Here is a 25,011-nt window from a genome sequence, read left to right as displayed (position 1 = left end):
ACCATTGTCCAGGTTGTCCCTTTGTCTGCAGTGACGTTCCCTGGCTCTTACATGACCTTCAGGACTTGGCTCATGCAACCTCAAGGCACTTCCTCCTAATCCAGTGTTTCTCAACCTGTGAGTTGTGAACCTTTAGGGGATCAAACTACCCTTTCACAGGGGTCACATATAGATAGCCTGAATATCAGATATTTACATTATGATCATAACAGTAGCAAAATCACAATGATGAGGTAGCAATGCAATAATTCTACAGTCGGGGGTCACCACAATATGAGGAATTAAATGGCTGCAGCATCGGGAAGGCTGAGAACCGCTGTTCTAATCCCTTCCTTAAGACTCGAGGTAGGAGCCTTCTGCTCTGTGTCTTAAGAACCTGTAACTTGCTGACTCTCCAGAAAGCCAGTCCCATAACGGAGTCAGCCCTAATGCTTATCTGTTTCCTCCCCACAGTGTTTGGCCTGCTTTTCACTCAGTAAATATTTGTGGTATGAAGTAAAAAATTTGATTCTCTCAGGTGTTTTGAAACCTGCAGTCTTTGATTAAAAAATTGCAGCCAGCTTGTTAATATATTAATTTTTAAAAATCAGACATGAGTTGGCTAGGGACATAGCTCAGTAGCTTTGGTGCTTGCCCAGCATGCACCAAGTCCTAGGTTCAGTTCTCAGCACTGCATAAAACCAGGCATGGGGCCGGGCGGTGGTGGCGCACGCCTTTAATCCCAGCACTTGGGAGACAGAGGCAGGCAGATCTTTATGAGTTCCAGGCCAGCCTGGTCTACAGAGCAAGATCCAGGAAAGGTGCAAAACTACACAGAGAAACCCTGCCTCGAAAAACCAAAGGGGGAAAAAAAAAAGCATGGCGGCACACCTATAATCCCAGTGCTTGGGAGGTGGGAGCAGAAAGATCAAGGTTATTTTCAGTTACAGAGCGAGGTTGAGGTCAGCCTGGGATACATCAGTCTCTACCTCAAAAACAAGTAAATAAAAACAGGCATTTACTCAAGTTGGAGCTACAGCTTGCCTTTGGGGAAACAAATAAAGGATTACAGAGTATTGTAAAAAGTAAGGCGAACTAAACAGAACCATCTGACTTAGAGTTATACCAGTCCTGAGTCAACCTTTATAGACACAAGGAGGTGGCAGCCAAGATTTGTTCCTTCCTGGTTGGCATGAATCAAATGACAGGCAGGGACTCAGAAAGCTTGCTCTGTAAAGCAATACTTCTGTAAACCAAAAGGACACGCAAATTACATTGCTGAAAGAATTTTACTCACCCAGCACTACCTGAGTGTATGAGCTGTGAACCAATGGAAGCTTGGTAAAGCTAAATTCAAAATCGACTGAATCCCTCTCCTTACTGGGTGCTGTGAACCAAGTGTGTACAGACCATCGCCCTTCCCATTCTTTGTCCTTGTTCGTTTTCACTACTTACTGAAATCAATCATCTCTGCCTCTTTCTCCATATTCCTAGCACCTAGAACTGTTTCTCAGTGACGATTTGTGAAACAGCTACCATATTTTCATGGTTCGAGATGCCACTGATGACAAGATCCATCCCCAAACGCTCAATGGGTTACGCATGCCTCCAATCCCAGAACTCGGCAGGCAGAGACAGAAGAATCGTAGTAAGATTCAGATAACCTGGGATACATAGTGAGGCTCTTGTCTTAAAAAGATCTATCTTGGTTTCAGAAATGCTAAAATGTGGGGATGGTAGATACTCAGGAACCAATAAAATAAGGTCTTTGACCATGGCAGGTGCACTTACTATATCCTCATCCCATGGTGCTGCCCTGGACAAGTCTGGCTGGGACACCAGGGCTCCTTCACTTCAGGGCAGCCTGGCAGGGGAAGGTTAGAAAATGGTTGGGAAAGAGGCCCTGCTCCCTGAAGACTCTAAAGCATTCTGTGCACCATTTTTTTCCCCTTGCTATTGTGGTTTGGATTTGACGTGCTCCCCTGAAGACTCATGTATTGAAGGTCTGGTCCCCAACTGGTGGTGCTGTGGTAAGGTGATTAGCTCGCCAGGACAATACCTTCATCAATAGAGTAACCTGTCCATGTGTTCATAGCTTACTGGGCTCTCAGGAAGTGAGACTGACTGAAGAAGGCTGCTAGGAGAGGGTCTGAGAAGGATATATGGGATGTTCCTGCCTCTCTGCTCCCTGGCTGCAGTGACGTGAGCAGCCCTGCCCCAGCACACTCTCTACCATACTACCAGGATGTCCTGCTTCACTCAGGCCCAGAGTAATGAAGACAGCTGGTGGAAGCTGTGAAACCATGAGGGGAAAACCTTTTCTCTGTTAAGCTGTTTGCCTTGCCAGGCGTGGTAATATATGCCCTTAATTTCAGTACTTGGGAGGCAAAAGTAAGGGGATGGGTACCTGTGGGTCCAAGGCCAGCCTGGGCTACACATCAATGCCAACCAGAGCTACACAGTGAGAGCCTTTCTTTTTTTTTTTTTAAAGTGTTTTTCTTAGACATTTTGTCACAGTGACATGTTCATAGGAACCAGACTTATTAGAGCCTGTCTGGAACCGAGATACACATGCCACTGCCCCACCCCCAGCCCCCTGCACACACCAGCTTTGATTCAGCCCTTTTGCCAAGCTACAGCTCTCTTGTAGTCAAGTGCATAGGAAACCATGCATGGACTCCTCTCAGATCCTGCATGGATCTAGGCATATGCAGCTCAGAGCCCCATCAGCCCTAGGTCAAGGCCATTTTCACCTTTAGGCTCAGGCACCCAGGATGGGCCTACCTCCTGGGAAATTGGTGCTTGGCTGAAGTGACCTTGGATGTGCAACCAGATACGTGGTGTCTAGGTGCCAAGAAAGCATCAGGAGGTAAATTCCACCTTCACCTTGATCTGAAGGACAAAGCCAGAAAGAGCATTCTGGGCTGGGAGGCTCTTGTGTGGCTTTGTCTGATTCTTCCCTTCTCAAAAAAATATCCTTTGTTTAATCAGAATATAAAAGGATATATACTGGCTATTTAAAAAAAAACATAATTCAGGTTTGGGGATTTAGCACAGTGGTAGAGCGCTTGCCTAGCAAGTGCAAGGCCCTGGGTTTGATCCCCAGCTCAAAAAAAAAAAAATAGTTCAGAGAGAGAGAGAGAGAGAGAGAGAGAGAGAGAGAGAGAGAGAGAGAGACCACATGGGTGCATTGGGTGCTCTGGTGTTATCAGGTATTAGAATAGACAAGGACATGGCTTTTAGCTTTGAGCCAGCCTCTTTCCCATGGATTGTCTTACTTGATCCTTACCACAGCCCAATGAAGCCCAGGGTACTTCTCAAATTTGAGTACACACCAGACTTATACAAAGGGTTTGCTAAAAGGACAGCAGAGCCTACCCCAGCAGAGGTCCTGACTAGTGGGGTAGGCCTGGGGCAGGACCAGGAATCTGCATCTCTAACAGTCACATTGATGCTGATGGTGTTGGCCCACAGACCATGCTTTGAGACACACTGAGCTAGCTGCTATCATGCCCAGGTTTATAGCTAAGGAACTGAGGTACAGAGCACTCAAGCTGCTGTCCTAACACCAGCCAGCCAGAAAGTGGCCTAGTGGATATGTTCAAGATCTGCCAGCTTCTGGAATCTCACTTCTACATCTACCCAAACTACCCACCCAGCCATCACCCCCAACTGTAGGGATGAAGACTGATGTCCCTGTCCTCTCTAAGGCCAGATGTAGTCATTAAGACACAGGAACTTGGGGAGCTGCAGACCAAGGGCCTCCAGGACACACTCAAGCTCCAATTCTGCAACCCAGAAAACATGAGGCCCATTGCGAGTGGGCAGACCACACCACATCCCAACAGACCCTGCACGCCACCGCTTTAATTAGCCGTAACTGGGACTGGAGCCCAGATTTAATAAACGAGAGTGGGTCAGATTGCTGGTCTCAGGGAAATCCTCCGACACAGGGACAAGGTTCAGTTCTCTAATAGGAAAAACATGTCTGGCCTTTACTAGCTCTCCAAAGAGTACTTTGGGCCTCCTATTCATGCTCAGGATGGCAGCTGTGGGACACTGGAGAAAGACACGCACCCCCTTAATTAAATCCGCCTTGTAATTGTGTGTGCCCCCAGCTGCCATTTTCGGCCCTTCCTTTGGCTTGGACAGGCCTGCTCTTATTACTGCAGTTTGGGGGTGGGGCCACATGGGTCTACATCCCTGCTTTAGGGTAGAAAGGAAAGTTTAATTTCCAGGCTCCTTTCCTGTGTTCCATTTCTGGGTCTTAAAGGCTGAGAAAGGCTTAAGGAGAGCGTGCAGGGCCCCAGGGCACATGTGTTGGCAGCGGCTTTGTGTTCTGGCAGAGGCAGGCAAAGGGCAGGTGGAGGCAGGGCCTGAAGGACGTGAAGGATGTGAACATGATGTCTGCTGCTATGGAGGATCTCAGCCAGATTTCCAAGGGGAATTCTCTGTGTGTGTTCATTGCGCACATGTGCATACATGGATTTAGAAGCTAGAATCAATCTCTATGGTCCATCTTTAGACTCTGTTAAGCTTGTGTTTTTGAGACAAGGTCTCTCGATAGACCCTAGGGTTAAGCGGTTGGGCTAGGCTAGCTGGCCAGTAAGCCCCAGGGATCTGCCTGTCTCAGTCTCCCTAGCTCTGGGATTACAAGACTGTCACCATTCCCAGCTCTTATGTGGTTGCTAGGGATGGAGCTCAGGTCTTCCTGTTTGTATGGTAAGCACTTGACTAAGTGGGCCATCTCCCCTGCCCTCCAAAGAAAACTCTTTAGGATGGAGACTCCATTGTGCAGGGGAGGAACAGAGGCATGGACAAAGGACAACAGTGTTGGGAATGCATGGCAGTTTCTGGGACACACCAAATCTTCCCCAAGCCAAAGACTGCCCAAGCTATCACTAAACCGAGCAGGAAGACCTGTGGTCTGCTGCACCCCACCATTTTCCCCCCTCACAGTCAAGCCCCCATTGATCCCAAATCCCACATATCAAGATGGAGAGGCTAGCCTTACAGATGCCCTGTGGGGTGATGACTTGGAGAGAAATGAGATTTCCAGGGGAGATCTTGGTATCCATGTTCCCCAACATTACGATGTCTTTTTTTTTTTGTTTGTTTGTTTGTTTGTTTGTTTGTTTGTTTTGGGGGATTTTTTTTTTCAAGACAGGGTTTTTCTGTAGCTTTTGGAGGCTGTCCTGGAACTCACTTTGTAGCCCAGGCTGGCCTCGAACTCACAGAGGTCCACCTGCCTCTGCCTCCCAAGTGCTGGGATTACAGGCGTGCGCCACCACCACCCAGATGCATTACGATGTCTTTAAGGGTTGTCTTTACCTGAATCTCTTTCCAAGCTAGCTCAAATCTGTAGACAACCAAACCAACGTCTGATACCAGCGGATGTCGACACCATGACCATTCTCTGCTCTTGGTTCATTATTTCCAACACTGACATTTTTTTTGGGGGGGGGAGGGGGTTGCTCCATTGCTTCAAATTCACTGGATGTGTGTGTGTGTGTGTGTGTGTATACATGTGTGTATACATGTGTGTATACATGTGTGTACATGTGTGTATGCATGCACATACATGTGCCGTGGTGCATATACAGAGACTAGAAGAAAACTTGCAGTAGTTGGCTCTCATTCCACCATGTGGGTCCCACCTGAGCAAACTCAGATTCTCGGGCTTGGCTGTAGACACCTTTGCCCACTGAGCCATCTCTCTGGCCCACAATGGGATTTTTGTTGGTTTCTTGATATCTTTGACTATCAAAACCTCCAGTCAGCTGGAAATGTTCACTTCTTGCGTTGAACCTGATGTACATGCAAGCAAGTGCATGTATCATAAGCCAACAGCTTGGTGAATGTTCATAAACTGAACACAGTACCCATGTCAAGGAACTGAATACACACCCAGCTACCCCTGATGTCGCTTCCCAGGCACCTCTTTCTCACTACCCCCAGGACACCCTGTCTTCTGACTTTCAGCCACAGATCTGCTTTACTGGGTAGGAGTTTGTCCTCTGCTCACGTGACAGCCTAACCTGCAAGTCAGTCACTTAGCAGTTGAGCAGGTCAGGTACCCAGCTCTACAGGGCTGATGGGCACTGGCTTAAAGTCGGGGTGGGTAGGGGGCTGGCTCTATCCTTTCCTCTCTCATGATCAAGTCTTGGCATTCTAAAGCCGGCCCAGGAACAGACGGGCAGGACTTGGCCCATCTTGGCTGCAAGATGTTCCTGTGTCTGGAGATCCACCATGAAGTCAACCACTGAGGCTCAGTGCCAGGGACAGGAGTAGAGTTCTTTTCCCACATAGAAGTTCCACCGTGTGCAACCACACAAAGCCTGGAGCAAGGTGATTCAGTGTAGCTGTGTGTTGGGTTCTAGACCCTAGGGAACCAAGCACATGGTTGGGCTTGTCCTGTTCTGTTCAGCCTTTACTGCTGGGAACCACCTCCTTCCAGCATGAATGCTGGGCCTGCTCTCCACCTGTGTGCTTCTGGGCTCCGGTGCCAGCTGCCCGTGCTGGCCTGGACCTGTTGCCTCCTGAGCTATCCTCCTCCTGCCCTCCTGCACTCGTCACCTCCGAGGGATGACTGTGCACACTAGAGGAAACCAGGTTTGGGCTGGGTTTGTAGCCCAGTTGGTACAGTACATGTGCAAAGCCCCACGTTTAATCCCCAGTGTCATGGAAATTGGGCATGGTAGCACAAGCCTGCAATCCCACCTCTCTGGGGAGAGAGGCAGGAGGATCAGAATTCAAAGTCATTCTCGGCTACAAAATGAGTTGGGGGGTGGGCATCCTGGGCTAACAAGAGACCCGGTCTCTAGACAACAAAAACAAAATCAAAGGCTAGGTTTGCCAATGTTTTTGCCATGTACCATTAGATTTTGCCCTTTGTCCTTATCATGGAGCCATTCTAACTGCACAGTGCGGGAGGCAGAGGGCTATCCTGGGCTAGTGGTCAGGAAGAACAGCCCTAGGCCAGGCCACTTCTTGGAGCAATGCTGTTGGCTGCTACAAAGGATATGACTACTCCCACCTCGTTCTGCCTGAAGGCTGCGGGGCTGTGACAGAGATGCAGGGAGCCATGTAGGGACTTGATTTGTGTCTCCACTATGTGTGAGATGCCAGCAGAATCAGTGGAACAAGTTAGCACTGACTCTTGGACTAGAAGGATCTTGGGAAGCGTCTGCATAGAGTCCTTTGGTGACATGCATGAGGCCTGGAGTATGGCTCAGTGGGCAGTGCCTATCTAGATTCCAGAGGCTTTGAGTTAGAGCCTCCGAACACCATAAACAAACAAACAAACAAATCTATCTATCTATCCTTGAGGAATGTTTTTAAAAACTCGGGTTTCTCAGGTACCTTCTTACCAGAGACCCAGAAACTTGCATTTTCAGAATGAACTCTAGAAGATTCTGATGTAGTTGATGCCAAGATGTAGTCCGAGGGACACTGGTCTAGATAATTCCACGACCAGGGTTGCAGATGGGGCAAGGGAAGCTCGGAGGGCCCAAATGGCTTACTGAGAATCACAGAATCCAAGTGCTTATCCTCCACTGTGGAACACACACACACACACACACACACACACACACACACACAGCCTGTAGGAGAGGCCCTGCAGCCCAACTCTGTCTATTCTTTCTTTGCTGGATTCTCAGCCCACCCTTTTGTAAGGAAGGTGTGAAGACAGGGAACAGAACAGTTTCCACAAAGGCCCAACGCTTTCCTGTCTCCCTTCCATCTGCCCAAATGCCTTCTTCCTAAATCCAGATCTGCTGCCTGCCCTGCCCCACTGCGTGCAGAACAAGTTGGAATTTCCTGGCCTCCTCTCCTCGACCCATCCTTTCTGACCTCCAAACCCATGACTCTCTATAAACCCTTGTCTAGGCACTTCCTTCAAATTCCAGCTTGCTCAGCCTCCCCTCTGTCCATGTGATGCTCTTGGCACCTGGGCCAACAGGACTTCCCCACCTTCCCCAGTCCTCCCATTCTCTTAAGGCCTAGATTGAAGTCTGGTTCCTTCGGGAAGTCTCTTAACTTCCCAGCCCTGGATCTCTCCTCTGACAACCAGCGCACTGGACTATTCATTTACAATCCGCTGTTACTATTTATTATGTTCTGCTCTGAATTATGAACTTTTGTAATTCCCAGCTACAGAGCTCAGCATACCCTTCTAATTACCCACCCACCTAGTAACGTTCCTTGCACATAATAAGTACATAAAGGCCGTTAGTAATAGTGGAGCTATGCAGTGCTGGGATGGGGGAGGAGCAGAGTGCCTGGAGGCTTGGCTTGGGAGAACATGCCTTTTGATTCAGTGACTTACCTATGTTTCCTGGGCTACCAGAACATTCCAGGCTAGTCTTTGCACGGGAAGGTCAGACTTCCCTACAGTAGGATTCTACTCTCATAATCAGTTTCCCCAACTGTCCCCATCCACAAGCCAATGCATTTCCTGGCTTTAACTCTAGCAGAACGTTTCTGCTTTCCTCACCCACCAGGGCCAGCGAGGTCACTTCTATGCTGTATCTTGTGCAGTGTCCGTGACTCTGTCCCTATCAAAATATCACCAACTTTCCTGCACTAGCCAAGGGGCCAACAAGTGCTTACCTTCCTGTTCCTGCTCCAGCCGGCAGCAGTGACATTGCTGGGTCACTGCAACAATGTAGCCCCACCTACTGTCTTGCAGGCTGGCCAGGCTGTCTAGCATGTTCTTGACCCAACCTCACAAACACCCTAGACCATATTTAATGTAAATCAAGCCTCTTTCTTCTGTGAGGACTAACCATCATCTCTGCATCCATGGCTTGCTTACAACATGGCCACAAGAAGTTAATTTCAGGTCTACTGACAGCTTAAGTTCTAGGGCCCGAGCCAACTTTTCAGAAAGGAGCTCTTTCTTCTTTGTTTGTTGTAGGAAAGATGTGAGGAGGAAGGGTTCTCTCTGGCCAGGGCCCCTGCAGCTAGAGGTCTGGGAGAAATCCTTACTGGAATTTGGAAGTCTTAATACCGAGTCTTACAGTTCAAGGGCCTAGAGCAGGCTTTCTGCTTGGAGAGAATGCACACTGTAACTCTCATGAAGAACCATTCTCTAACGATGCCCAGCTTTTCCCAACCACCCCACGCCCCAAATAACCTCTACCAAGTTTCTAGGTGTCTTATTAAATACAGTCCTCTCCTAATAAAATAAATAAATTTAAAATCTCTACTCACCAACGTAGGTCCACTTGGATCCTGTAAAGAGCAGAGGGAACAAATAAGTACAACTCAGTGGAGTTTTCAAATAGGTGAGACTGAAGCGTGTCAGTGCCCCCAAGTACAAACGTCTCACTTGGAGCCAGAACCACGACTCCCTGGAGGTGTGCTCCACACAGAGCTCAGGACGGGGCAGTGGGGGGTGGGGGGTTGTAGAGGTGTGTGTGGACTCAGTAGGTGGCATCTGGAATAGGTGCCACCCCTAGACATCTTAGGAAAGCCAAACATTATTAACTGGGCAGGGGATTCCATGTGACTTGAAATCCCAAAGCAATCCAAGTATTCATCCAGTGGAAGTGCTCTCTCCCCACCTCCCTTCCCTCTTCTAGTAGACACCTTGTGTGGGGGGTGATGGTGGGCTCCTCACAATGGGCCAGACACCCACATGTTCTATCCACTCCCCTACTAGAAACACTATTTAGCAGCTTGCTTTTTTCCACTTGACAACATATCCTGGAGAACTCATCACATCAGTACCTGGAGAGCAAAAAACTTCCCGAGAACAGATGTGTTTCCCCCAAGGGAGCTGCCATCCTCACCTGAGTTATAATGCCGGCGGTAGTGGCAGGAATGTGGAGGAGAAATTCTGCCAGGTATAGAACCCACCCACCTCCTCCCACTCCACACCTTTCACACCTCACACAGGTCCTTCAGCCCTCCATCCAATGGTCTTTGGAACCCGTGTTACAGGACTCTGCTCCTGGCATCCAGCCACTCTCCCTTCTTCTGGACGAAGACTGGAACCCCAAGCTGAGTGAGATGTGTCTCCCTGTACACTGGGGGACACATCCAGCTAGGGACGGTACAACTTGTGACTGCCTCTCTCTCCTGGATCTCTGAGTGTCTGTGGTTGAGAGGAACAGCTGGAAGACTAAGAACTGGCCTCCCCTGTCTCCGTAAAACGTAGTGTCAAGGATCTGGCCACTCGCCATGAGCAGAAATTTCCTACTCAAGCCAATGGTGGTTTCTGAAAGCTGAAAGAGAACTTTGCTTTTTTATTTCTTTCTTTTAAATGTTGATTTCATCTCCTTTCCCCCACTATTACTATTACTGCCTTGTTTAATGTCTTTGCTATTTACCTTGTTTAATGTCTTTGCCTCCATGTTAATTTTGTTTTTAATTTTCAAAGTTAATTGGTAATTTTGATCAAATGAGACATCTGTACATAGTTTAGAGCCAGATGGCTCTACAAGGCTTTCTAACAAATATCAGCCCCCCCCCCCCCCCCCCAAAGTCACTTGCCATTTACTTGCTTCCTGGGACAACCATTTTTGGATCCTTTTAATAGTACTTTAAGTATTTTCTCCATACCTTAGAAAACATGTTTATATTGTCCCCATTTGGGTTTTGTAGACTCGAGCACTATTTATTGACATCTCGCCTTGGAAGAGAAGGATTTAGCATTCACAGGCAAAGTGACCTGTCGTAGACCATGTGCCTGCAAGAGTCTCAGCACATCGTCATTCATGTACTATGTTCTCAGGAATTTCAGGAGCTCCTGGGGGGGGGCGTGTCAAGCTCCTCCTAGAATAGAACCATTATCTTTCCCAAAAAGGCTGGATTTGGGCAGCTCAGCAGTGCCTGTTGGAACCTGCAAACCCAGCTGGCACTGGGCAGGGAGATGCCCTGAGGAAAGAGGATTTAGCAAAGTCCAGGCCAGGGGTTCAGGGTCCTGCCCTGCCTGCTTTCTGCCTTGGGTGCTAGCAGCTTCCAAGTGCTAATGACTCTGCAATCCAGGCAACAGGAACCTGTCCAGCTCTCCACCTTCAGTTCAGGCAGAGCTCACTGAAATGGCCCTCAGCCATAGTAACCAAGAGCTCCATGCTGTCTCCAGAAGACCTTCAGCTTCACCGTATGCTCCTCCCACCCTTGGGCCAAGGGCCTTTCTTGAGCATTTTATTAGTGCCAACTATGATAAATTCCAATCCCCCAAGTATCAGGCAGAGCACACTTTGACCCCTTACTCAGCTAACCCTCCAGCCCCCACCTGGGATTAGCTGGCCTTCTGTCCACCTCAATGAGTTTTGTTTGACTTTATCCCCTGAAGGTAGACAAGAAACCGGCCCGATGAATAGCTGTATAAAAGCTTAGAACCTAGAGGCAGAGAAGAATGGTCAGTGTCAGCTGGAAGTGGGGTTTTACCGCAAGCTCCCCCTAAGGCAGTTTGGAGGATGAGGAGGGAGGGAGGGGGCCAACATGGAGGAGGATGGGGAGTCGCTGTCAGAGAGAGGGAGACCCAAACCTGGAAGAAACGGGTCAATAGAAAGAGCCCTTCTCTCCTCTGTGTAAGGTGCCCGGTACTAAAAATACTTCTGGTGAAGTTCAGTCTCCACAGATTTCCTGAGAGTTAGCAGTTAGCCAGAGTTAGCAGCTTTCTAAACTGATCCTCATTTTGGGGGACTTCTCCCACCTCCTGCTTCTTCCTGACTGGGGGTGTGTGTGACAGTAGGCAGACCCTGCCAGCCAGGAGGTGAAGATTCAGTTGTTGCTCACAAGTCCAGCGTTCCCCACAGGCACAGTGACCTCCGAGGAGGAGGAAGGAGCACAGAGCTCTGAGACCACTGAGCAGGACTGATGCTCTCTCCCTGCTGCCTCGGGGTTTTTGTTTGTTTGTTTGTTTGTTTGTTTGTTGCTTGTTTGTTTTTTCAGCCATTATAGTCACTCTTGGTCCTTTCTATAAATGTTGCAACCCAGGAACTGTAGAGCCACAAGCATCTTCACGATGTGGAGACAGTCACAAGCAGGACCTACTCACCGTCCTGTCCCTAAGTAAAGCTGCTGAGAAGGAGGCAGGCTAAAGTCTGCTTTCCCGTTCTTGTTCCAGGGGAGTCAATTAACCAGGCTTTGGACGGGAGCCCACAGCTTCCCACCTCATCCTGACACCCCCTACTCAGCACGCTCAGCACCCTTGCCCTTTGGAGTTCAGCCCCTTATTACAATTAGAAATAGGGTGCACATGCACACACTTGCGGGTTCAGGGTAGTAGAGTCCTCTGGGGAAAGACAATGCTTAAGGATGGGCTGGCTACCTTATCTCTTTGACGTGTAGGTGAAGCCTACTGACTAACTGCCTCTGAGGCTTCTGAAGACCAGCCTGACTCCCCTTTTGCGGATTGCGCCCCTCAGGAAGCCAGTCATTTCTCAGCGCGCTGCAGGTGGTTCTGGGATTCTGGCTAGCAAGTTAACCAGCCTCATCTCCAAAGCTAGTGGTGCTCAGAAAAAAAGGCAAACGAGTCACGCCAACCGCGCGCAAAGCACCATTAAAAAGGCAACGTGTCTCCAACCTCAGTAGATCGTGGATCCTAAAGGAATCCTTCCTTGAAAATGTGCTTGATACACAGCTCCTTCCTGCTCCCTCAGTAGTGATTTTATTCTATCTTGCAAAAGCCTGCCAGGAAATCCTTCTGCTCAGGCACGGCCAAGTGTGCAGGACTAAAAAAAAGCAAGCAGAAACTTTACCGTTGAGCGGGGCCGAGCTGGAAGGCTGCTCCTTTAGAATCACCAACAGGAGGACTATGGCCGCGCGCAGGCTGCGGTGGGGCATCTTTGTCCCGGCGGCGACTAGAGGCTGCCGCTCGCTTTAGGGCAGCGAGGCGCTTGGAGTTGCCTGGGGCGCACCAGCACAACGTGAGCGCAGCCTAGGATCACAGCGTGCTCCTCCGCAGTGTAGGCTCCTGGCTGCCCCTAGGCTGCTTTTTAAACCGCGACTCTCAATCCCAAACATGATGTCATCGTGCAAGGGGGCGGGAGCAAAAACGCCCAGCCTACCCGAGAGCTGGAGCCCCAGGTCCGAGGTGAGTTGCAGTCCTGACTTAAGTGGCCTTCCATGGCCCGTGCTGCCTGTCATTCCTCTGGGTCACCTGGGGAGCCAGTTCTCCCACGGAGCTGTGGGAAGTCAGGGATCCATGCATCACTTAACTGGATGTGGCCGTGGTCTGTCACGGACCTTACTTGAAAGCCCTCACGTAGGATGCTGTTTGAACCAAGGCCTTCTTCAGGGACTGAATGCTTCTGCTTGGTCTGGACACGGGTTAGCTAAGTAGCTGTGAATTGCACACTACATCCAGATTAAGCTCCTTTCAATGAAACCACAAAGAGACTCCAAGTAGGAAAATGGTGTAATGGGATTCACAGGAATGAGCACAGCTTTACTCAGCGATTAGAATTTCCCCTAAGAAGAGGCTTTCTCCTTGTGCAAATTCAAAGTGTCTGCCCAGCCTCAGTAGGAAGCTGGGGGAGAAGGCGCCCTCTCTGGAGTGAAAGAAAAGGTCTGGCATCACTCCTGAGTGTTTAAAAGCATCAGAGACTGGGCTGGGTGTTGTGTGTCTCAGTCTGGATCAGTGGCCAAGCTGTTTCCAGCGCAGGTTTACCACCTGTTGTTACTTCCGCTCACTTTTCTCCTATCTCTTAGGCTAGATGAAAGCACACGGTTCCGACCTCCCTCGTGTTTGGCCATGTCCGGCCAGCTCTTACTGAGCTGAGGCCCTATGGTCCCCCATACTTAATGCCTCTATCTTCTGTGTGTTATTCCCACCCCTGAGATTGTTTCTGCTTCCTGCTTCTTGCTTCCCTGGGTCTTCCACCTGTCTGCACCACTCCAGGTGTGAGCCCTGGTTACCTCCCCCTAGCAACCCCACCCCCGCTCATGCCTACACACATGGCTCAGTATATAAGCCCCGAGTTTGTAACCTGGTCCATCATGCCCAGTTCTCTGGACCAAGGCAGCTCTCTCCAGTCTCGATCTGTTGATACTCGGCCTATATAGACTGAAGCTGGCCTTGGTGACCAATGAAGCCTCTTGTTCACCTAGAACTTAGAGAGGCCGAGCAGCTGGGAAACACCAGGAAGCAGGAGCTACCTGCATTTCAAGAGGTGTTACTGTTCTGTCCTTAACAGCTCAGCTATTGTGTGGGTAATAAAGGGCTTGAAATCTCTTCAAGGAAGTTGTTACAATGACAATTTTGTCACAAGCATTTCCAGACCTCAATAAGCTTAAGGGTGACCTTTTCTCGGTGATAAACTGCCTGGCAGGAGCTCTGGAGCAGCCTAGGCAGTGTCTTTAGAAGCTGAAATGGACTAAGGAACACAAAGAGATGCAGATTCTAGGCCTAGGGCAACCATGACTAGTTCCAGGCAAACCAGATCACACCCATACACCTGCTTGTGCCTCTCCCATGCCAGGTGGTTTTCAGTATGTCTAAAAATGTTCAGTTCAACTGCTCCTGAAGTGTTCACTTTAACAGAATCCCCAAAGATGGAGACGTGAAAGAAGAGAAAAGCGGATGTAATAAAACACTAAGGCCAGCTCATAAACTAGGTTTCACAGAGAGAAAGTTCGTGGTGCTTATTGCGTGTCTCTATCAGAAAGCTGGCTAACTAGTGAAGAATGGCTAACAAAGGAGAATCAAGAACATAAGCTGAAGCTTGGTGTGGTGGGTTATCCCTGAAGTCTCGGCATGTGGGAAGCTGAGGCAGGAGGATCTCTGAGCTCTGTGGTGCAACCTTGTGTTAAGAAAAAGGGGGGCAGGATAATGTGGGAGGCGGTAATGAGGAGGAGATGGCTCAGAGGGTAGAGGTACTGGGAAACTTAATGACCTGAGTCGGTCCTTAGATCCCACAGTGGAAGGAGAGAACTGACTCCTTTAGGGTGTTCTGTGACCTCCACAACCGCCAAGGCATGCATGTCTCTTAGTCCCCCACAAAGAATAATAATAATAAAGTTTTTAAAAAGAAAGGGCCAGGGGTGGTGGTGCGTGCCATTAATCCCAGCACTTGTGAAGCAGAGGTAGGCAGATCTCTGTGAGTTCAAGACTAGCCTGGTCTACATAATGAACTCCAGCCCAGCCAAGGACAATATTGAGATTTTGTTCCAAAAGAAAGGAAGGAAGGAAGGAAGGAAGGAAGGAAGGAAGGAAGGAAGGAAGGAAGGAAGGAAGAGGCAGAGAGAATTGTCATAAGGACTTAGAGTGAATTTGATGGGGGAATATTTTTAGAGGATCAGAAGTGGGAAAGCAAACTGAAATAGATAGAATGACCAAATTTCAAAAGCAACGTGCTCTAACCAGTTCCCACCCCCAGCTCTGGTATCTTTTCCCTGCTTGAGGGAACTGTAGCTATACAAGTGAGCAGCTTTGACATCATCAGATGGGGTTGTTGCCTGCCAATGAACAGCCCGTCACTCATTGATTTAGTCTGGGGCTTTCTGTGCACAAAATGTGGTAACTAGCCATCAAATGGATCCAGGGAACAGCGCTTGTCTAGTGTTCTACCTGAACAGATCCAAGGGCCAGGCTGGAGAGTGGAAGGCAGAGTGGGGTGGAGGAAAGACCCCACTGGCTGTCTAGAGTCTGGACTGAAAGAGCTTGCCACCCACTTCATGCTGATGTTCCTGTCTGTAAGAGGAGTAAGCCCTGCCCCTGTTTGCCTAACAGAACCCATGTATGACTAGAAAGAGGGACAAGCCAGTGTTTGTCCAGTCATTCATTCATTCATTCATTCATCCATCCATTCTGTCAGGAACGGTGCTAGGCAAGGTCTTGTTCTTGAAGGGCACACAAGCAGAAAGCAAATGATCACAGGAATGACAGAGGATTATAATTGGAGTGGTGCAATGGAAGGTAGGTGTATAACCCAGAAGGCCTCATCCAGCCCTAGGGTGCTGACAGGAGACATCATCAGTGTGAATTCAGATTCCATGACTTCATAAACCCTTTGAAATAACAGCTATTGCCAGGCTCCTCCTTTCCAAGGCAGCAGCCATTGAGCATTTGCCTGTTCTGTAAGCAGTCAGCCTTTCATGTGGAATGGCAAGATATTGAGAACTCCATTTCTTCTATTAAAGTTATATATAGAAGTCAGGGGAGGAGGAGATGTATCATGAGTACAGGTGCCCAAGGAAGTCAGAGGAGGGTGTTGGATGGTCCTGGAGCTGGACCTGCCCCGTATAGGTGCTGGGAATGGAACCCAGTCCTCTTTGAGAGCAGTACATGATTTGAACCACTGAACTTGCTCTCCATCCCCAAGAATTTCATTTCATAAGATAAGCTCCATAAATAGTGTCACTTAGTTGGAAGGATTCATCCTTGTACAAAGCCAAAGAAAGGACTGCATGGAGGAAAACTACCATTCATTGATTGTCTACTGTGACAGTATGTGGCACTTTATTCCTAAAATCGCCTGTGGGGTAGCATTAGGTTTGAGGAGTCTGAGGCTTGGAGAAGCTCAATCCTTTCTTGACACAGATTCACAAAGCTTTTAAATAGGCAAAGACTATTGTCTCGACCCAGATAATTCTATCCCCAAGACCAAGACAGGCTATTTCCATGGCCCCCCTACCAATGCTTCGGATGGGGTTGTTTTATTTTTGGATTCCTCTGAGATGTAGATTCTCTAATATTCTAGATGTCTTAGTTCTGTATTTACTGATCAGAGGCAAAATGTGCCAATTTGAACAATCGATTCTCAGCATGGGGCATGGCTGTGTCTTCCTCTCCAAGCCCCAGAAGGCAGAGAGGGAGATGGAGTGTCCCCTGATCAACACAGCATCTGATGAAATGAGATAGCAGGAACTGGAGACCTCACTCCGAGCTCACAGTTCTCCAGTAAGCGGGGAGAGAACGATCCCTTCTACAGAGCTCCTTGTTCTATTAATGAGCTATGCTCTGACCAGAAAAAAGGGGGTCAGAGGAGAGGGAAATCAGAAGAGGAAGGGGGCCAGGGAGCAGGAGGAGAGAAGAAGGAAAAGGCCGTGTCTCCTTTAACAGGGCAGGAACTGGAGCAACTTCTGTGTCACAACGTGTGCAGACTCATTAATATGGATGCAAAAATGCAGAGAGTTTTATAGCTTCGTTCACACCATGCAACAATGGCATGGTTTCATAACCTCTGCGTGAACTGTCGCTACTCTGCTCGGTTTCAGGCAGGATCAGTAAGAGGACAGTGTGACCTGGAAGAAACGGTGCCAAACTCCTGGTTCTGCCCGGAACCGTCACTGGAGCCTACACAGGCCTCTTGCCCAGGGTCTGCCTCTGTTTCCTGATCTCTTAGCTGGAATAAGAATGCCTAATCCCAGACAGGTTTGAGGCCACATGTGTGGAAGTGCTTTAAAAAAAAAAATCAACCCCCCCCTCTCTCTCTCTCTCTCTCACACACACACACACACACATTGCTCCTGAGAGTGAGCTTGAAATAAAAGGAAGCTGGTAGACTCTCAGCTTTAATGTTCTTGTCTCAGAATATGAAAACTGGCTTCCAGTGTGGGAATTCTCACCCCATTCCTGCCCCTGGTTACCATGGTGTTGCTTGTAGTCCAGGTACCCGTCCACTGAATCCTCCAGCTGCTACTTCTGCTGGATGTGGAATGATGGCTGTTCATCGGGGTCTTCATCAAATACCGCGCATAATAAATTTAAAAACGTTAAAGGTTCACAATTCTACATACAGGGCGATGTATCATTTTAAGGGAGGAAACCTTGAGGCGGTATTCCTTATTCTTTCCAGGTATCTAGAAAACCGTGGTTAGCTGACATGAAGACAGACTGCTTGGGAGATATAATTTAACAGTTGGAGCTCAGGTTTCTTGCAGCCGCCTCTCCCTGCCCTCTCGCTGGCTGGAGCCACTGTCCTCTAACCTCAGGAGTCTCAGATGCTGTTCTTGGACCTGGGCCAAAGCATGTCTTCTCTTCACAGTGCAGTGACAGCTCACGGTCCAGCTAGCTTGTAAGCACAACATACAGCAAATAGTCTTAATATCAAAGCTGACACCTTCCACTGAGTCGGACAGACAGAAATGCCCAGGGGAGAAGAACTTGCATCTCAGCACCACTCACTGTCTGTCCTTCATGATCTTGAGCAAGCAACCTCCCATCTGAACCCTGAATACAGGGCTGGGGACAGGATGCCCGTAATCCCAGCACTCGGGAGGCTGAGGCGGGAAGAGCACAAACTGCAGCTAGCCCGGGCTTCACAGTTAAACCTGATATCAAAAATTCAAAATGATAACAAGGCCCATAGCAACTATACCCCACAGGGTCTTAGAGAGGAAGTAGTGGACTAAACTAGGCATATTTAAATGTAGCACAGGGGCAAATTTAACACAGCGGAATTGTAGTTCTCTTTGAAGGGCCTTGCCTGTCTGAAGGAGGAAGAGGCCAGCCCTTTTGTCCCATAATCCAAACTTGGCATGGGCAACTTCACCAACTTCCATGGGCCCTCGGGGAAGAATGGGCAATAATTTTCCACATACAGCTTTCCCCGAAGTTCTATACATTGGCCCCTCCAAAACTGTAGCTGACGTCATCACAAACCTAGCCTTTCTGCTGAAGTAAGATGCCTTTTAAATCGGTGGACTCATAGCCACTGTACCACAGGGAATGTGTGAGGGCGAGTTTGGGGCTTGGGAGGTGTTTCTGAACCCAGAGCTGCCTCATACTCTAAGAAAAGGCTGGAAATCTCTACACTTTAGACTTGTCCTCTTCCATGCTAGTTGTCTACAACTTCAGGGGTTCATAATCCACCCCTCATTTCCGGTGCTCCCCCACTTGCCTGCATGTCCATGTGCGCCCATCCTCACTGGGTGGAGATGAGGGGAATAGACATGTGATTTTTCTACTTCTCTTCCAGCTGGAGTTGATGTGCTGAGCTCGGCCACTTACTTTGGCTCAGGGCTGGGAGTCTGGGGCAGTGGTTGATATGGCTGGCTTTGTCCCATGGATAGGCAAAGATGAGTACAGTGAGTGTCTCCCTGGACCCATCAAATCGAGTTGTCTCTCAGGCCAGTGATCAGCCATGCCTGGTATCTAATTTCCTCCCAACCCCCCCCCCCCCCGAAAAGCTAAAGATTGAGCTGGTAGTTGGCCAACCCATTTGGTTGGGCATCACAGTTCTCTCACATGAGACAACTTGATCAGTGAATTAAGAACTCCCAAGGACAGATGGCATCTCAAGACCACTGAGATGGTTGAATACATCATGGAGTAACTGCTTTACACCACTCCACTTGAAGATTTGAAAATTCTGTGGCAGTAATTAAATAACTAAAACTGAATTACTGGCTGAGCATTATGGCACAAGCCTGTAATCCCCATACTTGGGAGGTAGAGGCAGGAAAATGAGAAGTTCAAGGCCAGTATTGGCTACACAGAGAGTCTGAGACCAATCTGGGCCCCAAGAGACCCTGTCTCAAAAACAAATAACTGAATTACTAATGTCTACACTCTTTTTAACAGCAATGTACAAAACTTGGTTCAGATATTGTATGTCCCTGTTTATTTTCCAGGATTTTGTAAGTGGTAAAAATGATGGCAGTTACAGTTAGAGTTCCTAAAAAAATGTTAAATATTTATTTATTTATTGTGTAGACAGTATTCTGTCTGCATGTTTCTCTGCCCACCAGAAGAGGACACCAGATTTCACTATAGATGGTTGTGAGCCTCCATGTGGTTGCCAGGAACTGAACTCAGGACCTCTGGAAGAGCAGCCAGTTCTCTTAACCTCTGAGCCATCTCTCCAGCTCCTAAAACATGTTAAAAAGAATCAGAAATTTTGAGTCCTACAAACTTCGGCTCTGTCTGCAAATTCTGTTTCCTCTAGGGCTGGGATGACTTCAGTCACACTATCTTTATGACAGAGACTGTGCCCAGTGAAAATGTGTAAAAATTCTTTTCCAATACTTAGGAAGAAAGACCACCATAATCCCCAGTTACAAGGTTGATTGACAGCCCCAACCAGAGAGTTGCTAGTGGAAGACACTTTGGGAACAAGACTTCCTGGACCCATTTCACTTCTGAAAACCAAACTAAACCAAATTAACACAGCCCAACTCAGAAGAAATGAATCAGTTAGACATAGTGAACGATGGAAATCCTAACATAATAGCTTCTTGTTGTTTTCTTGTTGCTGCTTGTGAAACAGGGTCTTGCTATGTAGCCCAGACTAGCCTTGAGTGCATCATCTTCCTGTCCTGAGTATTAGGTTACTGGTGTGCACCATTGTTCCAGGCTCATAACAATCTTGTGAGACTACCTGCTCCAAAAAGGAAAGTGGCAGAGAAGCATAGTGGAAGGGATTGTCCTCATTTGTAGCAGGTGCAGGGAAATGAAAGGTAATTCCAGAGTCATCCACTGGAGGGGAGTGGTGAGCAACACGGTGATGGGCAAAGTGTCCCTGGAGGACAGGGGAAACAGTTCATGCTGAACTCCGACAATGAAACATCACAGCCAAATGAGTTTTAGAAACAAAGCTATTTAGCTGTAATCTTTTAAAGAAAGAAAAAGTTCAATAATCCCTCCTACCTGTCAGTCATTCTTCATTTTTCTACATCTTGTTCTCTTTATTGTCCATGTCAACAACAAGAAGAAAACTTGCCTGATAACCTTGGAGCGAACACACCATCTCACATGTGCTACAGTGTCACAAGAACTAACACTGGGGACTGGGGACATGGTTCAGCAGTTACGAGCATTTATTGCTCTTGCAAAGTACCCAGTTTGGTTCAATGCAACCACATGACTGCTCATAACTGCCTATAACTCCAGCTACAGGGGATCTGTCTTAGAGTTTCTATTGCTGTGAAGAGACACCACGACCAGAGCAACTCTTATAAAGGAAAACATTTAATTGAGGTGGTGACTTACAGTTCAGAGGTTCAGTCCATTATCATCATGGCAGAGAACTTAGTGGTGTGCAGGCAGACATGGTGCTGGCTACATCTTGATTAGAAGGAAACAGGAAGGGATCTCAGTGTCACACTGAGGGAAGATTGAACAAAAGAGACCTCAAAACCTGCCCCCATAGTGACACTCTTCCTCTAACAAGGTCATACCTACTCCAACAAAGCCACACCCCCTAATAGTGCCAGTCCTTATGAGCTTATGGGGACCAATTACATTCAAACGACCACAGGATCTGATGCTTTCTCCTGGCCTTCAAAGGCATTGCATGAACATGGTACACATACATCCATACAGGCAAAAACTCATACACATAAAATAAAATCTCACTTAGGAGGCAGGAACAGGTGAATCTCTGCTAGTAGCCAGATTGGTCTACATAGCAAATTCCAGGCCAGCAGGGCTACATAATGAGACCTCAAAAAAAAAAAAAATCTTAAAAAAAAAGAGCTAACCTTGAGTTAGAAACATTTCCCAAAATATATCCTGACATATGTATCGTATGTATATATATTCTGATATAGACATGCTCTGCATGTTCTGTGTATATTTTATGTGTACACATTTGCTTTGTAGGTTACCTTTTACACTAGACTCTTGAATTTGTCTGAAGTTAATGTTTCTTTATAATGTGTGATGTGTTAGGGATCAAACATAATTTTTCCATGTAGTGAGCTGGTTTTCCTACACTATGAAGCAGCCAATCCTTTGCTACTGATTTGTTTGCTACACATCAAGTTCCACACACACACACACACACACACACACACACACACGTACACTTTTGAGCACTTTCTCACATGCCTCTGCCCCAGTGTTCCATCTAGCTGTGCTAGTCAGGGTAACTATTGCCGCCAGGAAACACCATGACCAAAAGCAACATGGTGTGGGGGGGGGGAAGGGCATGTGTGGCTTAAACTTCCACATCCCTGTTCATCACTGAAAGAAGTCAGGACAGGAACTGAAACTCTGGAAGGCAGGAGCTGATGCAGAGGCCACAGAAGGGTGCTGGTTACTGGCTTGTTTGCTCAGCCTGCTTTCTTATAGAGCCCAGGACCACCAGCCCAGGGCAGTACTGCTCACAATGGGCTTGGACCTCCCCCATCAATCATATTAAGAAAATGCTTTACAGGTTTGCCTACAGCCCGATCTACAGAGGCATTTTCTCAATTGAGGTTCCCTCCTCTCTGATGTCTCTAGCTTGTGTCAAGCTGACATAAAACTAGCCAGCACAGTAGTATTGGGATATCCTGAGGTGAATGTTTCCTCTTTGCTCTTATCAAAATGGACTAATAAATCTGGGCATGGTAGTATGGGCCTTTAATCCCAGCACTTGGGAAAAGGTGGGCAGATTTCTGTGAGTTTGAGGCTACCCTGGTCTACAAAGTGAGTTCCAGGACAGCCAGAGCTACATAGTGAGACACTGTCTCAGAAAAATAAAAAAGAAAGAAAAAAGTAATGAACTGTGGTCTTGTTTTGTTGTTGTTTGTTTATGATGGTTTGGTCTTCTAAGTTTTTAATTTTTATTCCCTCAAATACTTGTCTTGTGAATATCTTGAAAATTAATTTGAGGAGAACTGATAGCTTTTTATTAAACAGTCTTGCCCACAAACATGGCTTATCGCTTTGCTTATTTAGCTTTTATATTATTTACTAATATTACATTTTTCTCCAAAAAATATCTTGTATTTAAAAATATTAGTGAATTTATTTATTTATTTATTTATTCGATGATTGATATATTTATTAGAAGAAAGGAATGCTCCTGCCTCAGTCCCTGTAGAGGTCAGAGGACAGCTTGCAGAAATTGGTTCTTTCCTTCTACCATGTGGGTCCCAGGGATTGAACTCAGGTCTTCAGACTTGGCAGGAAGCACCTTTACCTGCTGAGCCATCTTCCCAGCCCTGGTTTGGAATTTTTAATTAAGTTCTTTTGCTCATGTGAAAGTTATTTTATTTTCTGTTATACTCTTTTAAAAATTGCTGATAAAGAAGAATATCACTGATTCCCCCCCCCATTTTTAGTTAAAATATAATTACATTACTCTCCCTCTTCCTTTTTCCCCTTCCAACCCTTCCCACACTCCCCTTCTCAAGTTGATAGCCTCTTTATCATTGATTATTATTGTTACACACAGAGAGATGGGTGGACAGACAGACAAATATATAAACACAGCCTACTGAGTCCCTTTTGGGTGTTTGATATGATTTCAGGACTGACCACTTCATATTGGATAACCATCAGCGGCCTCATGCCTGGGAGAAGTTAATTCTCCTTCTCTTAGCCGCCATCATCTGCCTGTAGTTCTTTCTCTGGGCACTGGACCGCATGAGGTTTCCTGTCCTCCACATTAGCATGTCAGTTCTTGTTGATACAGCCATTTCTAAGAGAAGCAGTCTCACAGTGGACTTCTTGGTGTTCTGGCTCCTACAATCTTTCCACCTCCTCTTCCCAGATGTTCCCTGAGCCACAGATGGAGGAGCTGGGCTACAAAGGTATCCACTGGGACTGGACTTGCCCATCCATTAATCTTTGCAAGTGTCCGGTTGTGGTTTTCGGCAATGGTCCACATTTGCTGTAGGGAGGAGCATTTTGTGATGAGTAACAGAATACTACTGCTTTCCGTGAGCAGATCTGTTCCTGACATCCTTGTCAAACATGAATACTCCAACGTTTACCTGTGTCTTCTGTGGCCTGTGGCTATTAACATATCAAACCTGATGCTGGCTGCGACATTCACATAGATTATCAGAGCGCCTGTAAAATGAGAACAGTTTGTCATTTCCTCTTAAATTCGTATACCCACTGCCTCGTTTTCATGTTTCATAACACTGTCCAGGGCCTCCAGCACTGTGCTGAGTTCCACCATTTCTGCCTCTATAACATGCCTGAAGTCACAAGGCCTGGGAGTTAGACCACTTTTGTTCCGAGCCAACTGTGCACTTGACCCTCAGACTACCATCCAGTTCTCCTCTCTAGGGAATGTTTTAGATTTATTTTGTTTCTATGTGTATGAATATTTTGCTTACATGTATGTATGCATGTATGTATACACATGTGTGCCTGATACTTGGAGAGGTCAGACAAGGGTGTTAATTCCCTTGGAAATGGAGTTTCCCTATGGGTGCTGGGAACCAAAGCAAGGTTCTCTGCAAGAGCAACCAGTGCTCTTAACTGCTAAGCCATCTCTCCAGCCCCCAAAGTTTCAATGTTTCAATTTTTTTTTTTCTCTTATTTAAGACAGGCTCTCAGTATGTAGCCCTGACTGGCCTGGAACTCTCACTGTAGACCAGGCTGGCCTCAAACTCACAGAGATCCGCCTCCCAAGTGCTGGGATTAAAGGCGTGTGCCACCACACCCTGCCTGCTCTATGGAGTTTTCTTTCTCTCAATTCATCCATCTACTCCTTCTTCAAAGCTCAGAGCTTTGTTGCTTCCCCACTGCTCCCCAAAGCTCAACTCTGCAGGCTTCCCTTAACATCTGCTGTTTGTTTATCTAGTCTGTTACATGGTAACCCCCGGAAGAACAAAGAGTGCTCGATCAGTATAGCTAATCTCTAATTCAGTTAACATATAATAGTTGCTCAATAAATGTTCCTTCTTCACAGAAAATGATGGAGCCTGTCAATCATAGGAAAAAAGTCATGAGTAAGAGTGAATTCATCCCTGGGCTAATCCTGGTTTCAGGAAGACTGTGAATTTATAACACTGGTGTTCCATTGAACATTTAGCAATATGCAAATAGGAATGAGAACACACTGTACCTCTCCCATCATTCTTATCTGATTTGGTTCCTCAGCTGCCATGGCAACAGCCATTTAGTCTGGGCAGCTTTGATTGATATTTCCAGTAATGCATTTGAGGAGTTTGGCACACAGGTGCAATTATTATTGGCAGATAGCCAGATGTTCCTGGGCCTCGAGTCTTGAACGTCTCTCTTAGTGTGTCTTTACACACAGCCCATAAAATGAACCTATTTATAAGTGAAAACTGCGAAGCAAATAGACATGTCTTTTGAAATTCTTACCTTTCATTTTGTTCCCATTTGTGTGTGGTGGAGGTGGAGGCATGCATGTGCCAGGCATGCACATGATGGCCAGAAGTCAA

At 47.3% G+C, this 25,011-nt stretch overlaps 1 protein-coding gene across 4 annotated transcripts in view; it reads right to left on the bottom strand.

Moving 5' to 3' along the window:
* Ca12 (carbonic anhydrase 12) overlaps positions 1-12,944 on the bottom strand; it is a 55,314-nt gene extending 42,370 nt beyond the window's left edge. For all 4 annotated transcript variants that reach the window (XM_036193962.1, XM_036193963.1, XM_036193964.1 and 1 more), the window contains exons 1-2: positions 12,696-12,944; positions 9,196-9,216 (exon numbers count right to left, since the gene is read on the bottom strand). In XM_036193962.1, the coding sequence (XP_036049855.1) occupies positions 9,196-9,216; positions 12,696-12,780 (106 nt within the window). In that variant the 5' untranslated portion in view covers positions 12,781-12,944. The remainder of the gene's footprint in view (positions 1-9,195; positions 9,217-12,695) is intronic.
* Positions 12,945-25,011: the final 12,067 nt, after the last annotated feature.

This window comes from Onychomys torridus, chromosome 7 (genome assembly GCF_903995425.1).
Source record: "Onychomys torridus chromosome 7, mOncTor1.1, whole genome shotgun sequence".
In the NCBI taxonomy this organism is placed as follows: Eukaryota; Metazoa; Chordata; class Mammalia; order Rodentia; family Cricetidae; genus Onychomys; species Onychomys torridus.
The sequence above is the reverse complement of the archived record's forward strand: the minus strand, read 5'-3'. Positions and strand labels throughout refer to the sequence as shown.